This window comes from Pavona decussata, unplaced genomic scaffold (genome assembly GCF_977016875.1).
Source record: "Pavona decussata unplaced genomic scaffold, jaPavDecu1.1 SCAFFOLD_38, whole genome shotgun sequence".
In the NCBI taxonomy this organism is placed as follows: domain Eukaryota; kingdom Metazoa; phylum Cnidaria; class Anthozoa; order Scleractinia; family Agariciidae; genus Pavona; species Pavona decussata.
Window position 1 is genome coordinate 1,349,702 of NW_028145460.1, and position 16,467 is coordinate 1,366,168.

General features: G+C 40.8%; 2 protein-coding genes across 3 annotated transcripts in view; both read left to right on the forward strand.

The window, feature by feature from the left end:
- Positions 1–16,467, forward strand: part of LOC146483492 (pyridoxal kinase-like) — a 34,023-nt gene that overhangs the window by 16,760 nt on the left and 796 nt on the right. For both annotated transcript variants that reach the window (XM_085105701.1, XM_085105702.1), the window contains exons 4-9: positions 10,564–10,647; positions 12,510–12,544; positions 13,912–13,997; positions 15,188–15,233; positions 15,375–15,477; positions 15,934–16,119. In XM_085105701.1, the coding sequence (XP_084961827.1) occupies positions 10,564–10,647; positions 12,510–12,544; positions 13,912–13,997; positions 15,188–15,233; positions 15,375–15,477; positions 15,934–16,119 (540 nt within the window). The remainder of the gene's footprint in view (positions 1–10,563; positions 10,648–12,509; positions 12,545–13,911; positions 13,998–15,187; positions 15,234–15,374; positions 15,478–15,933; positions 16,120–16,467) is intronic.
- On the forward strand, positions 596–5,049 carry LOC146483494 (uncharacterized). Its single transcript, XM_085105703.1, has one exon. It carries the CDS (start codon positions 1,306–1,308, stop codon positions 2,164–2,166), a length of 861 nt encoding a protein of 286 aa, XP_084961829.1. The 5' UTR covers positions 596–1,305; the 3' UTR covers positions 2,167–5,049.

Here is a 16,467-nt window from a genome sequence, read left to right on the forward strand (position 1 = left end):
TATTCAAACCAATCTGGAGATTCGTGTTATACAGTGCCCGCGTTATATGTTATTGTTGAAACAGAAGATGTTCTTGGGTGTCTCGAGTGTTGTTAGAATGACTACCAGATGCGACTTTTTTGGGTAGAAAATTTGGCAAGTACTTTTTTGGGATGCTTGATTTAAGTAGGGACTTTTTTTGGGTATTCAAACCAATCTGGAGATTCGTGTTATACAGTGCCCGCGTTATATGTTATTGTTGAAACAGAAGATGTTCTTGGGTGTCTCGAGTGTTGTTAGAATGACTACCAGATGCGGAAACTCGGATTACTTCAGATGGTATGATGAAAAAACAAATACAAACATTCAATTTCTAATGTTTTTATTTTTTTGTGTTATATCATTTAATGCTTTCCGAAAAATTTTAAGGCTCGGAAATTCGGCATGGGATTTTTTGGGGGTTAATTTTTGGTCCAGTGAATTTTTTTGGTTTTGTGGGAAGCCCCAGGGATTTTTTTTAGTTTTGTTGGAAGCCCTAGGGAATTTTTTGCGTTTTGTTGGAAGCCCTAGGGATTTTTTTTGGTTTTGTTGGAAGCCCTAGGGAATTTTTTGGGTTTTGATTTTTGCCCCATTCGATCATCCCCATCACTTAAAGTCTGGAGTACCCCCCCCCCCCCTTGGGGTTGTGCTGCTATTTCCCTTTTCCTTTACGCCTCTTCGCTCTCGCAAGACTTGTTCTCTTACACGCTATATCCACGAGCTTTAATCCTTACGTTTTCGCTTTCTTCACCACTCGACATGCTATCATTGCCATCATCTTTTTGTTCTAACGACTCCAGAACCCTCCCTGTGTTAATCAACAAAATCGGTTTCCGTAGGAGATTTTAGCCGGCCGCTCATTTACAACAAATTTCTGAGATCTGACTCCTCTGCGCCCTGTGTCAGGCTTTTATGCAAAGCTCGAGTAAGCATATGATTCACTGGCATGGAAAATGAGAACAAAATTTAGTATCACGTCCGCAAGTATTTATACTTTGTAATTAGGTAAACTGTTTCGGTTTGATTGGCTAACAAACGACCAAAGGCAATATATCTTCCGTTGTAGACACAGCCGGTCAATTGGGTGGTCCCATTTGCGTGCTCTGTGGTTGAATTTGAAAGAGGTGTTTTTCTTGTCGGAAATGACTGACAATGACGTCACCGGACTTAAAAAAATAGGAAAGTACTTCGAGTTCCGCGTTCTGAGAGCAGCATTTGAACGGCGCTGTTACAGAACAAGGTGTTGTTGATGACAAAAACTTACAGGACCGCTTCTTAGCTCAAGTCATGGCTGCAGCTGGCACTGGATTAGTCGCACGTTTTTCTTCCACGGCAAACCTCGCATTATTTGTGATCGTTACCTTTTCGTTTTTCACTGTCATCAAAGGTTACTGCGGTAAGGTATGCGACATCGAACCAGAACTGGTTTGCTGCAGTGGTCGGTGCTTACGCGGGTTTAGTTGTTTCGGTCGATCGTGCAGTCGTGATTCAGACTGCTCCAGATCTCAAAGCTGCTGTGGAAAAAAGTGCGCGTATGGATCCAGTTGCCTTTACGAACAGTGTTCGACAGACGCTGATTGTTCAGTTAATCAAGCATGTTGTCGTTCACTCTGCCTTAAAGGAAAAAGTTGTCTAGGCCAATGGTGTTCTATTGACTCTGACTGTTCCTTTAATCAACTATGTTGTGATCGTAAATGCGTTCAAGGAAAAACTAGTTGCCTTGGTCAAAAATGCACCGTGGACGATAACTGTTCCGAGGGTGAGACGTGCTGCCAAGGTACTTGCAAAAAAGGCCACTGTCCGCTGATTTCGACCGCTGATTTGCCACCCATTCTTGCGGTGACGGTTGGAGTCATCGCATTTTCAATTGTTTGTGCCATTCTCGTCTATCGGTGCCGCAAGAGGCGACGCCTGCTAATGGCTGCAAACACCCCAACAAACCTCATCACGACCAACACAAACGTGTCTACAGTCTCCGTAACACAGTGCAATCCACTTTACCAGCCAGAGGGTCCACCGTCCGACCAACCAACAGTGCAGCCACCCCCTTACACAGCAACACCAACCGAAGGAGCTGACGGGATGTATGCACCTCAAACTGACTCATTATTTGCTTCTGGCCAAAGTAAAACAGAAGGTGCGGTGTAATGATGATACAGAACTGTGTGACTCAGCATTTATAACCTTAATGGCGATAAATAAAAGGAAAAAAAAACACTTTGTGATTTAGTCAAAAAAATTTTACTGGATAGGAGTGAGTCAACATGAAGACGAGAGATACAACCTTTGGAGCAATGTTGCTCGCAAACACGAGACACTCTGTAAATATATACTTTAGTTATCTTAAGTTTAACTTTATGTTATCTTCAAAAAGACAGGAACTTACTGTAGTCTAAAAAGTCCAACTGGGATTCATGGGTTAAACATTAGTTTTTCTCTATACTTGTTTTCTACCGATTTAACATTGAAATAGCTATTGTTCAGTGAACCAACGGGTAATTGCTCGGGTCGTAAGCGGCATTCGGTCGCGTTGTTTTTAATTTTTTTCTTTGCGTTGCGACTGTTCGAGAGATATATAACGCATAAGACTTCGGGCCACGAGTTAAGTTCTCGTTCGCGTTCTTTGTACTCGGGATCGGGCCGTGAGGCGTCGAGTTAAGTAATCAGGGAAGGGGAGGGCCCCGAACTCCCTCATTTTTTTTCTCGCTTCCCTAGCTCCCCCTCCCTTTCCCCAATGTATTCTGCGAGTCACTATTCTTTCGAATCAAAACATTTGGCGTCGGCTGTGAAGCGTTGGTGAACGGTTTCCCTTAAATACAAGAACGCGATCTAACAAAACGTCATGCGATCTTATTACGCTTCTGTTGAAAGATTAACCCCAAGTTGGCGCCAACCAGAAGCTACGGTAATGCGCCCTCAGTCATTGATGCATGCGCTGGAGAATTTAGCCGCTCATTTACAACAAATTTGACTCTGCGCCCTGTGCACAGCTCTCAAATAGTAAACTAGTCTGTTTATCACGGTCCGCGTCAGGCTGAATCAAGGACGGCAAACACACTCTGCTAATATGCTGCTGATTGTTAGAAGACAGTTTGGCAACTCTGTTTTGAGCTACAGAGGAATTTTACGCGTTCATTCTGCTATCCGCCAGATACCGAGTTCGTGTAGTTTATTGATTAAAAAGGAAATAAAATATAAGAAAGGTTAAAAATAAAATCTCCCAACAAAGTACCGGACGTTACGTTCTGCCTCCTGCCTCAAACGAAAACCCACGATAGGGGTTGAAAGCGTTAAGGTATCGTGTAAAAAAAAAAACACAAGTTTGAAAAAAGAAAATAAACATTATTTAGTGGCAAAACCAACTGCCATGAATTATATATTTGAAACTGTAGTCAGGGTGTACTTTTATATCAAACTGTTGGAAAGTGTCAGTCATAGAGAACTTCACATTCTAATCGCTGACATTACAAAAATCTTGTGTTTTTGAGCAATAATATTGTTTCATGTAAGATGGCGTTTTTAACATTCTGGTGTTAAAGGTTTACTGCTCTGTGACAGGCAAAGAGGAATTGCCGACTCGTCATGACTCTCTTACATGAACTGAATCGCAAACTGCTGCGAAGGTTTTCTTTTCGGTTTTCTTTACATTTTTTTTTTAGACGACGCTTGATGTTTTACTCGGGGCAGAAGCAAATGAATCAGTTTAAGGTGCATACATCCCGTCAGCCCCTTCGGTTGGTGTTGCTGTGTAAGGGGGTGGCTGCACTGTTGGCTGGTCGGACGGTGGACCCTCTGGCTGGTAAAGTGGGTTGCACTGTGTTACGGAGACTGTAGACACGTTTGTGTTGGTCGTGATGAGGTTTGTTGGGGTGTTTGCAGCCATAAGCAGGCGTTGCCTCTTGCGGCACCGATAAACGAGGACGGCACAAACAATTAAAAATACGACAACTCCAACCGTCGGCGCAATAACTTGTGGCAATTCATCGGGCGAAATCAGCGGACAGTGGCCTTTCTTGCAAGTGCCTTGGCAGCACCACTGACCGTCGGAACAATCACCGTTCACAGCGCATTTTTGACCGAGGCAACTTTTTCCTTGAACGCATTTATCACCACAACACGATTGACTGAAGCCGGAACAGTCAGAGTCAATAGAACACCATTGGCCGAGACAACTGTTTTTTTCAATGCAGAATGAACCACAACATGCTTGATTAACTGAACAATCAGCGTCTGTCGAACACTGTTCGTAAAGGCAATTGGGTGCGTTCACGCACTTTTTTCCACAGCAGCTGTCAGATCTGGCGCAGTCTGAATCACGACTGCAGGAACGACCGAAACAACTAATCCCTCGAAAGCACCGGCCACTGCAGCAAACCAGTCCTGCGTTGCCGTAACATGACGGAGCGCACTTGCCGCTGATGACAGTGAAAAACGAAAAGGTAACGATCACAAATAACGCGACGTTTGTCGTGGAAGAAAAACGTGTGACTAAACCAGCGCCAGCTGCAGCCATGACTTGAGCTAAGAAGCGGTCCTGTGAGCTTTTGTCATCAACAACACTTCGTTCTGTAACAGCGCCGTTCAAATGCTGTTCTCAGAACGCGGAACTTGAACAACCTTCCTATTTTTTTTAAGTCCTGTGACGTCATATCCAGTTATTTTCAACCAAAAACACCTCTTCGTTTAAATTCAACCACAGAGCACGCAACTGGGGCCACCCAATTGACCGGCTGTGTCTACAACGGAAGATATATTGCCTTTGGTCGTTCGTTAGCCAATCAAACCGAAACAGTTTGCCCAATTACAAAGAATAAATACTTGCGGACGTGATACTAAATTTTGTTCTCATTTTCCATGCGAGTGAATTATATGCTTACTCGAGCTTTGCATAAAAGCCTGACACAGGGCGCAGAGGAGTCAAATTTCAGATTTTTTTTTAAATGAGCGGCTAAATTCTCAGGCGCAAACCGATTTTGCTTATTTATTGAAAGGCAAACGTGATCTAAGCTTAATTAAGCTTCTGTTGAAAGATTAACCCCAAGCTGGCGCCCACCAGAAGCTACGGTAATGCGCCCACAGTCATTGATGCATGCGTCGGAGAATTAAGCCGCTCACTTACAACAAATTGACTCCTTTGCGTCCTGTGCGGGGGGGGGGGGTACTCCCTTATGTGACCTTATCGGGGACGTGCGGCCCGATAGGGTATGGTTTTCAGGGTGTTTTGTCTTGAACGGGGTACCTATTTCATCACTTTCTGTCTTAAACAGGGTATCGGTACATGACCTAATGGCTTAAACAGGACAAGCTTGTGTCTGTTTATTGGTCTTTTGAAGAACGAGGTGTATTTCAATGAGTTCAATTAGATTGTGATTGCCAGTGCATTAAAATACAGTAAGACACTAGTGTATTCTTTTTTCATTGTAGTCTTAAACAGGGTATGATTTTGGGTTAAATGTCTTAGATAGGGTATGAAATTTTTGAATTATGTGTTAAGGGGGGATTCTACCTAAATTTAAATGAAATTTGAAGAGGTTTTAAGGAAGGATAGAAGAAAGAAAATGATTTTTGGAACACTGGCAGACAGTTGATACCCACGCAAGAGCACCCCAGGTTGCTAGTGGACTAACTTGGTGTCCGTCTATTAATCATCAACTAAAAATTCTAATTTTAAAACTTCACTAAATCTTCAATATTTCCTATTTCTCTTAATTTTACCAAATTGTTCAAGAAAAACTATCTTTTTCCAAATATACCTAAAAATCACCCAAAAATTCACAAAACACGCCACAACCAGGAGCCACAGATTCACGGGATGAGTGTAGAGTTTTTGGATTGTTTGAAACGTGAACGAGATATTTCCATTAAAGCTAAGTCAAGTGACGGAAAAATGGCGTTTAGGTAAAATCCCCCTTTAAACGGGATTGGGAAAGCAAAGAATTGTGTGTTAAACAGGGTCAGGGTTTGAACGCCCGGACTGCACCTACCTACCCAAACATTTGTTGAGTACACCCCCCCTCATGGGCCCTGTGCACAACCTTCATTTTAATAGTAAACTAGTCCATTTACCAGGGTCCGCGTCAAAACGAGAAGTTGAATCAAGGACGGCAATCACACTCTGTTGATATGCTGCTGATTGTTAGAAGACAGTTTGGCAACTCGGCTGTTTTGAGCTACAGAGGAATTCACGCGTTCATTTTGCTATCCGCTAGATACCGATTTTGTGTAGTTTATTAATTGAAAAGGACAAAAAAATTAGAAAGATTAAAAATAAAATCTCCCAACAAAGTACCGGATATCACATAGCAAGCAATTGGACCTTACGTTCTGCCTCCTACCTCAAACGAAAACTCTGAATTATACACGATAGGGGTTGAAAGCGTTAAGGTATCGTGTAAAAAAAAACCACAAGTTTGAAAAAAGAAAATAAACATTATTTAGTGGCAAAACCAACTGCCATGAATTGTATATTTGAAACTGTAGTCAGGGTGTACTTTTATATCAAACTGTTGGAAAGTGTCAGTCATAGAGAACTTCACATTCTAATCGCTGACATTACAAAAATCTTGTGTTTTTGAGCAATAATATTGTTTCATGTAAGATGGTGTTTTTAACATTCTGGTGTTAAAGGTTTACTGCTCTGTGACAGGCAAAGAGGAATTGCCGACTCGTCATGACTCTCTTGCATGAACTGAATCGCAAACTGCTGCGAAAGTTTTCTTTTCGGTTTTCTTTACATTTTTTTTTTTAGACGACGCTTGATGTTTTACTCGGGGCAGTAGCAATTGAATCAGTTTGATGTGCATACATCCCGTCAGCTCCTTCGGTTGGTGTTTCTGTGTAAGGGGGTGGCTGCACTGTTGGCTGGTCGGACGGTGGACCCTCTGGCTGGTAAAGTGGGTTGCACTGTGTTACAGAGACTCTAGACATGTTTGTGTTGGTCGTGATGTTGTTTGTAGAGATGATTTCTCCCATAATTAGCAGGCGTCGCCTCTTGCGGCACCGATAGACGAGGACGGCACAGATTATTAAAAAAATGCTAAATCCCACCGCCAGGGCAAGAATGTATGGCAAAAATGCCTTAATCAGGGTACGTTCGTCTTTTGAACAGGTGCCCTCGGAGCAATATTCTTCTGTGTCTTGACAATCGAGAATCGACTGGCAGGGTTCACCGACGCACCCCGAGCCACCTTTGCATTTCCTACCACAGCACGACTGACCGTGGGAACAGTGATCGTTCAGTTTGCATTTTTGACCGAGGCAACTTTTTCCTTGAACGCATTTATCATCACAACAGGATTGATTAAAGGGACACTCAGAGTCAAACGAACAGGATCGACCGAAACAACTTGCACCGAAAAGGCACCGACCACCGCAGCAAACCAGTCCAGCGTTGCCGTAGCATGACGGAGCGCACTTGCCGCTGATGACAGTGAAAAACGAAAAGGTAACGATCACAAATAACGCGACGTTTGTCGTGGAAGAAAAACGTGCGACTAAACCAGCGCCAGCTGCAGCCATAACTTGAGCTAAGAAGTGGTCCTATGAGTTTTTGTCATCAACAGCACCTTGTTCTGTAACAGCGCCGTTCAAATGCAGCTCTCAGAACGCGGAACTCGAAGTACCTTCCTATTGTTTGAAGTCCTGTGACGTCATAGCCAGTTTTTTTCCGACAAAAAAAAAAACCTGTTTCAAATTCAACCACAGAGCACGCAAATGGGACCACCCAATTGACCTTCTGTGTCTACATACAACGGAAGATATATTGACTTTGGTCGTCCATCAAACCAAAACAATTTGCGAAATGTTTAATTACAAAGTATAAATACTTGCGGACGTGATACTAAATTTTGTTCTCATTTTCCACGCCAGTGAATCAAAAGTTTACTCGAGCTTTGCATAAAAGCCAATCTAAGCCAGACGATTATCCGAAATATTCTTGTCAAACTTGAGACGGTAATTAATAGCCTATTTACAAAGAGTAAATACTTGCGGACGTGATAATGAACTTTTTATTTCTCATTTTCTATCCCAGTAAATCACATATCTTATCGGGCTTTGTGAAGCCTAAGAGAAAATTTCCTCGCCAGTGCGTCATGATGGCAACATGGTCTCTTCCCTTCATAGCAAGACTGGTTGGTTTGCATTGTTGTCAGGGCAAATCAACCAATCAGCATCTGCCCACTGTGTTTACGGAAGGATGTAGTGAAAAGAAGGATGTTTGCCCTGATCGCATTGATCCATAAGCATACTCACTGTTTCCGTAGTAAACTTGCTGTCGATAGCAGTCGCATTCAAATCTTAGATACCGCTGCTGACATAAATAAACGACGAATAATGCGACGTTTGACGTGCAGAAAGTTCAGGCATAAGTTTTGCTAAGAAGCGGTTCTTTACTAACTTTGTGTTTCATCGCTATTGAAATGTTGCGTGCCAATGAAACAATTTAAAATAATTTTGTGGCTTCAGACGGAAACCACATTGGCGGTAGATGGGTTGTCAATTTGTTTGCTACTTGGACACCTTTTGTGCTACGTGCGTCACTTCATACTGCCCCATTAATGATCTCTTATGTCATGGAAGATAAGGAAGAGTAGCCTCACACGCAGTCGTTTTTAGGGGACTCGTATAATCTTCTCCCACCAAAACGACTGCGTGGGAGGCTAGCGGAAGAGCAGAAAGCGTTTTTTTTTTAATTGGTTGACTTACGCTATTGACGGGCTAAGCTCGAAACGGTCTCAATTTGTTCAATTTTTGGCACTTCTCCATCATTTACTCAACTTTTATAGCTTTTATATGAGTACCATGCAGCTGACGAATGTTAAAGTTTTTATTTTTTTTATCAATTTATTATGCCGGATCTCAGTGGTCAGGTGTTATTGCGGTTTGCATCTTATGAACGGTGTTCTTGTCATTATGCGAACAATATCGAGTGTCATCCGAAGATGTCCGAAGAACTTTCGAGTGATTGGAATTTTTTCCGACTCTGGTTGTCATCTTCGGATGGCCTCGTGGCTTCTAGAAACAACTTGTGCGGAGCTCCATTTCCAAGCCATCTCCGTTAGCATCTTATTTTCTCGAGGCACTAACTATACACAGTTATTGGGAAGTAAAATTCACACAACACTCAGGCAAAGACACTCAGCTAACAGCTTTCATAATGTTTCTGAGTAATCGGTTAAAAAAACCCCTGCCATTTCTCATGTTAAAGTTAAAATTTTGTCCAGCTTTCAGCTGCCCTTCTTTATCAGTTTGCCGGTATTTGCTTTTCTTTTCTTTTTTTCTTTTTTCTTTTTATTTTTATATGTTGTTGTTTGTTTGTTTGTTTCTGCTTCATCGATCAGTGCCTCACAAATCTTAGTTTGGATGTTTAAATGTGGCTAAATATAATTTATACAAAAATGTTTTGTATTCACCAACGAGAGATTTTCTAAGATAGCGGTCTTGGTAACAGTGTGTAAAGATTGCATCCAGAGATCGAGAGTTACGAGTGGCCAACTTCATCACGTTTTGTAATGTCTGAATATAAGAACTATTAGCCCGGTAGCGTCACCAGTCTATCCAAATCAAATCGCTATAAGACAGACTTTGCCTTTTTAAGAAGGGACTTTTTAATAGATCCCTCCTACCGTTAGATTCCCTTGTTAGACCTTCCCGGAAAACTAGACACTTGCATAGTTGGACATTTTGTCCCGCCTTATATCCATACTAACATCTATAAATTCAGTTTTCTTCCCCCGAACCATTGTTGCTTGGAATTCCCTTCCACAACGAGCCGGGGACAGCCAGGGGCCCGTTTCTCGAAAGTCCCGGTAACTTACCGGGCTCGATAAGTATATTTTTTAAAATGTTTTATCGCTGATTACACATTGTTACAGGCATGGTACTTGGCCAATGTTTTCATAGAATTATAAGATTTTAAAATTTAGTATTCAAAGCTAACAAAAATTGACTTCTGTTAAGAAACATTTATTACCAAAGACACTTATCGGACCCGGTAAGTTACCAGGACTTTCGAGAAACGGGCCCCACTTCCATGAATGTAGACCGCTGGCCGTCGCGGTGCGTGTATATCTTTACCAGGTAGCATCTAATATAAAACTGAAGTGAAGTGAAGCCTGGGCAACTGAAGATCGTTTTTCCTCAAGAAAATTAGTCTTCAAAAAAACTTTGTACACCGTACACCCGCCAGATCTATCGGAAATTAGATTTTGTCTACGAAAACGCAAAGCGTATGCTTTACTTTTTCAATTACTGCGATATTCTTTTAGTTTAGCAAATATTCAAGTCGTGCACTTGAGACCACTTTCCTGGTCGGATGCCAGTGACGCAGAAGCTCTGTCAGAGGGCCTCATTGGTCCAGGCCATGTTAATGTATGCAAATATAATGAATGCAAATTTATGTAAGTTTTACGTAAATTTGTAAAGTAACAAAGTAAAATAACTTTTACTCTCTCCCTCTCTTTTGTTCCTTTTTTTTTTTTTTTTTTGGCAAAGTATGAATTGTGCTTCATTGTTGACTATAATTATGTACCCTCCTTGGTCCAGGTTATGTTGGCTCCAAGTCATTCTTAGAGGAACTACTCGAAGTGGTCCATCAGCTACGGCAAGCCAATCCCAATCTTGTGTTTGGTATGTATTTCAAATAGATAAGTTCGTCAATACAATTTAGCTTTATAGGCAGGTTAAGACAGTACAACTGTGTTGTGTGTGACATTCTAAGACAGTCCTACGATATGAATTGTAAGTAAGTAAGAAGTAAGAAACCTTTATTTCAATAGGGTAACTCCTTCAGTTTTTGTACAAAATAAAAAGTGCTATCCATAGAGGCCCTATATAATAAACTAAATTGAGTGGAAATAATAATGATAATTAAGTACAATGAAAATAGCTATAAAATGTCATATAAAGTAAAAACTAAAAATCTAAATCTGATTAAATTTTACATGGCCAAGATAAAAAAAAAGGCTTCTTTCGTACATTCTAATTTTACAGGCGGGAGTCTAAGTTTGTCACTGCTCATCGTCCTTCTCGGCAAAACATCCCTGTTATAATTAAAATAGTGCATAAAAATAAAAGAACTGTGTTTCAAGCCAACTGAACTGACCACGTTTAAATAAAGGGTTGATTGATTGATTTATGCAAATTTTTTTAAACCTATAAAACTTGTTGCACGTGACACGTAAAATGTCACAGGATTTTGAGACATGTTTTAAAATACTATCGCTAAAATTATATACGATTTTTCCACAAGTCATGTTTTCAGTTTCTCAGTAAAATTGACTAGTTTTACGTTAGCCACAAAGGTCAGAATAGTTTTTGCACTATTCTCATCTGTGTATTAATTTTTCAAGGAAACGTAAACGCGAATCTCCCGTTTGCCCGTAAACGCAATTCTAAATGTCTCTATTATCACAAAATGATTGCTTCTCAGATAAAATAATTTTCTTTCTACTTCTTTACTTTTCGTCTGGGGCAAGACTGTTACCATGGTTTGCAATAATCAATCTCCATTGCTGGGTGGTTTAGCATGCTACATTTGTAATTTTCATTTGTCATCCATTTTAAGGTTTATTTCAGTGATTGGACACTAGAGGTGGGGACTCTGATAGAAATATTAGAGACGCTTGTCCAAAACAAACTTGGCAAAGATACCACTGCACCTCGTTTTCTGGTTGTGCTCGAATTAGGGGTAGCAATTCTCACAAGAAGTTGCTCTAATTTCTTATCAATCTTTTTTTGGTGTCTGTCTTAAAATGTACCATGATCATTTATTTGATGGCATATTTTGATTTTAACATCCTATCCTGTAGCGATACCTAAACGTTACAACAAACTTCCAATCAGTTTTATTTGGAGTCCCCCTACCCCTACCAGGGCTTTGGACATCCTCACAATCTGGAACAGAGTGCACCTAATCGTAGGCTCGATTTCCTCCGTCTCCCAGGTCCGGTCTTTTATCCTCCCCGAAGATGAGTGCGGGCTCATTTTCCCGAACAGCGGCTGGTAGTCGAGCCTAAACTAATCGTCCTTCTAGGGAAATAACCTTGCAACCTGTCTTGTTAAGATTCTCTTGAACAATACATTTGACAAACAAATGATGCACATCTTGTAGAGGCAGATGTTGTGGAAGATATCTCATTAATTTGTTCATGTCATGCAGTCTGTATAATATAGAGAATTTGAACCTAAATTTAATGACACCAACAATTATCTAGGCTATCCTAACGAGTTTCACAATCCAGAATAAACCGAACTGAACACAATGAGTCCGCGGAGTTCCTTCGATAATGGTGGCAAAGCTACGAAAACATAATGCAACAACAATGTACTTTGATTAGTGTTCACGTGTTCGATCCGTAACATTTTGTCGCGGGGGTGGGGTCCATGGGGTTTCCGCACATAATATATAGCATGTAAAATGCAGACTAAAGCTTGTTAATGTGAATTTGTAATTTTAACACTGACGGCATTTTCTCTTTCTTTATTTGAAGTTTGTGATCCAGTTATGGGAGATGCGGGGAAATTTGTAAGTGAGCTTATAAATTGTGAGTCTTGTATTTCTTATTATGTTGGCAGGACAAAGTTAAAGTCTTATTTTCATCGTTTCATAATGAATTTAACAAGACAGATCTTGTGAGGGAACGACTCGCACCAAATAAATTGTTTAAATTCTCACAATAAGGCAACTGTTCATCACGCTTATCATTTTCTCAATAAAGTATCTCGTTGGGTTGTCAGAAAATTTCGAACAGTGGCATGGCTGCCTGCTTTACAACTATAATAAGGATATGAAAATGTATGTGCACTGCGGATGAGAGATTGTATTCGAGAGAAGATTCTCGCAGTTATCTACGCAACCAGACTCAGAACATGACCAGCTCCCAGTTGGCTTGATAGCTCAGTTGGTAGAGCTCTTCACCGGCATCGCAGAGGTCATGGGTTCGAATCCCGTTCAAGCCTGGATGTTTTTCAGGTTTTTTTTTCCCAACAGTCTGGTTGCGTAGATAAGTGCAAGAATCTTTCCTTCTTTACAATACGCATGCATGAAGTGATATCAGTGATACTAACATTACATGCATTATGGCAGTCAGTGTGCATTTCTTTAAACGTTGTTTAATGATAAAGTGGACGGACTGATGAATCACTTCTTAGGCCGCAAGTGTACATCATATATCATTACATTCACCATAATACCTACTCACTGTCTAAGAGGATGGCTGTAAACATGTATTTAGTATAAATCTACTAGTGTTCTATCACGAATGCTGCTCTCTGATTGGCTACGCTACTCGCTATCTATTCTGTGATAGATAATGAGTAGCGATTTTCAACAAAATGGCACCCGCTTCTTCGCGTTTTCGAAGTGTCTGCGATGAGGAAATAGATAGTTTACTTGTTTAGTTTTGAACGACTAGTAGATTTATGCTAAAACAATTAGATTATTCGCTCTCGATTTCTATGCGTGATGGTTGATTCGGGCTTTCGCCCTCATCAACTATCACGCGATAGAAATCTTGAGCTCATAATCTAATTGTCAAATAGATAGCGAGTAGCGTAGCCAATCAGAGAACGGCATTCGTGGCAGAACACTAGTAGATTTATACTAATCTGTGATAGCTAGTGAGTAGTGCCTGGCGTGACTTATTTATATCTATTTACATCATTATTCAATAAAAACGTGGACTTGTCTTGTTGCTAAGTTGTGAACGACTAGTAGATTTACACTAAAACAATTAGATTATTCGCTCTCAATTTCTATCGCGTGATAGTTGATTCGGGCTTTCGCCCTCATTAACTATCACGCGATAGAAATTTCGTGCTCATAATCTTATTGTTAAATAGAAGTAACATAGAATGTTAAGTGATTTTTCGTCATGTACTCTTTTATTTAAGTACGTTCCTGAGGAGTTGCTGCCCGTCTACAGAGATCAGTTACTTCCACTGGCTGATATCATAACACCAAATCAATTTGAAGCAGAGTGAGTTGTTGAGTGATCTCTTAATGCTGGTTTTCACATAAGCATAAGCAAGCCAGAACACTCGAACACTTGCTACATAAGCATAAGGGCTGACGCACGCGCAGAAAACCATTTCTTGACGTAACTCTTGCAATCTTGTCCCCAGAGCCCGCGCGCGTTTTAGGCCAGCGGTGGCCGCACGTCTCGCTTCCTTGGTGCTGACCAAAAGGAACGCAGCCTCTGGGCGCGAGATTGGAATTCTTGATACCAGCTCCCCACGGTGTTAAGCAAGATGGCGGACGAAACGTTTGACTGCCTTGTGCTTGTTCTTATGTCGACACGTTCTCATCAGTGAAGACTGCGACATAAGCATAAGCATAGGCACACGAAGAACGAACGTGTTCCTTGTTCTTGTGCTTGTGATTATGTCGCAGGCGTTCTCACTTGCTTAAGCGGCAATTGTGATTATGCTTATGCCTATGCTTATGTCCTTGTGAAAACCAGACCCTACTGATTTTTATTCTTTAAAACCAAGTTAATAGGTCAATATTAAATGAAATATTAAACTTACTTATCGCATATCTCTTTTCAAAACTATTAAAACTACTTTGTGGAGCAAATTTATTACAGGACATTGTAGGAGTGTGTCAGTGGGATGTTGGTGTGGTCAGTAGACAGAAGAGATTTTAAGATTTAGTTGGTAAAAAGCAAAAAAATCATTTTGTCAGTTAAATAAATCAATCAACTTTGTTTAACGAGGGTGACACTTAACAGTCTGTTACGACTGACAAACCTCTGGCCCTCAGATTCCGGATCGAATTGGAATTGGAAATGTTGGTTTTTGAGGAGAGGGGAAAACCGGAGTACCCGGAGAAAAACCTCTCGGAGGAAGGACGAGAAGCAACAACAAACTCAACCCACATATGACGCCGAGCCCGGGAATCGAACCCAGGCCACATTGGTGGGAGGCGAGTGCTCTCACTACTGCTCTTACCCCTTCAGATTTCGGCGTTTAGATCTTTTGAAAAAAATGTTGAAATTTGTCATATTTTGAGCCATCAGCATTGAGAGCAAAACATGTGAATGTCCTTTTTGTTGTGTGGTGAATTATAAATATTAAGACTTAAGAATCCTAGCTTTAATTTTTCCTACCTGGTTTATGTTTATGTCTATCTAGTTATTTATTTTGATGGTATTTTTACATGTAATAGGCTTCTAAGTGGTATGAAGATAACAAATGAGAGTGAAGCTTTTAAGGTGAGCGGCAAGGTTTCCCATATTGATACCTTCAAGTTGTTATATTGTCAAAACTAGCCCATTTTGAGATTCACATTTCCATTCGGTAACAAAACAGTTTTGAAAGTTTAGTGTCTTTTTCATTTTTCTTTTCGTTTGAAGGCTATGAAAATTTTACATGAAAGAGGCTCTAAAACTGTGGTGATAACCAGCTCAGAATTGGGTGACCACGAGACACTGATAGCTCTTGGAAGTACTGTGAATGGTGAGTGAAAACATGGCATTTTTTCCTTCCTGGTACTTTGAAGTTTCCTAAGATGCGCTTCTTATTGGTCCCACATATGAAATAAAAACACTTTATGTAAGCGTCAGTGTATTTAGCGCAGAGCGTTAACTGGGACACTCTCCAGATCGAATTCGATTTTGGAAATGTTGGTTCTTGAGGAGAGGCGAAAACCGGAGTACCCGGGGAAAAAACCCTCGGACGACATACCGGTATATGATCCGAGACGGGAATTTAACCCGGGCCACATTGGTGGGAGACGAGTGCTCTCACCAATGAATACGTCTTATATTTCTCGTATGCGCTAATTACAAACTTAGCATAGGGACTCGCTCACTCAGTCCTGTTGGTGTTTTATAGTGACACATAAGGCGCTGGGCTAAAAATGCTTTTCATTAAATAAATTGTTCTTATTTGAATGTTTTGGTCTAAACCAAGGTAAAAACAAGAGCATTAGGATGGAGATACCAAAACTATACGCGACCTTTACTGGGACAGGAGATCTGTTTGCTAGCGTTCTTCTTGCCTGGTTGTACCGCCATCCAAATGATTTATCACTGGCTTGTGAGGCAACTGTATCCACAGTTCAAGCGGTGCTTCAGAGGACTTTAGCTCATGCTCAGCGTAAGTTAATTTATAAATGAGGGAATGACCATCTCAGTTATGTAAGCAACTTAAGCAGTTGCGAAAGGAAAGCCTGAAAAACATTCAGGCTTGAATGGGATTCGAACCCATGACTTTTGCGATGCCGTGCTCTACCAACTGAGCTATCAAGCCAACTGGGAGCTGTTCCTACTGTGAGCTCGTAATATACCCGTGAAGGATGAATAAATGAATATGAATGTTGCAACATTTATTTTAAACTGTGGGTGAAGGATTTAATAGAGGAAAAACTCTTGCAGTTATATACGCAGCCTAAGAAAGCTTGAAGAAAAACAGTGTTCAAGCTGGAATTTTTAGGGGGTGGACAAC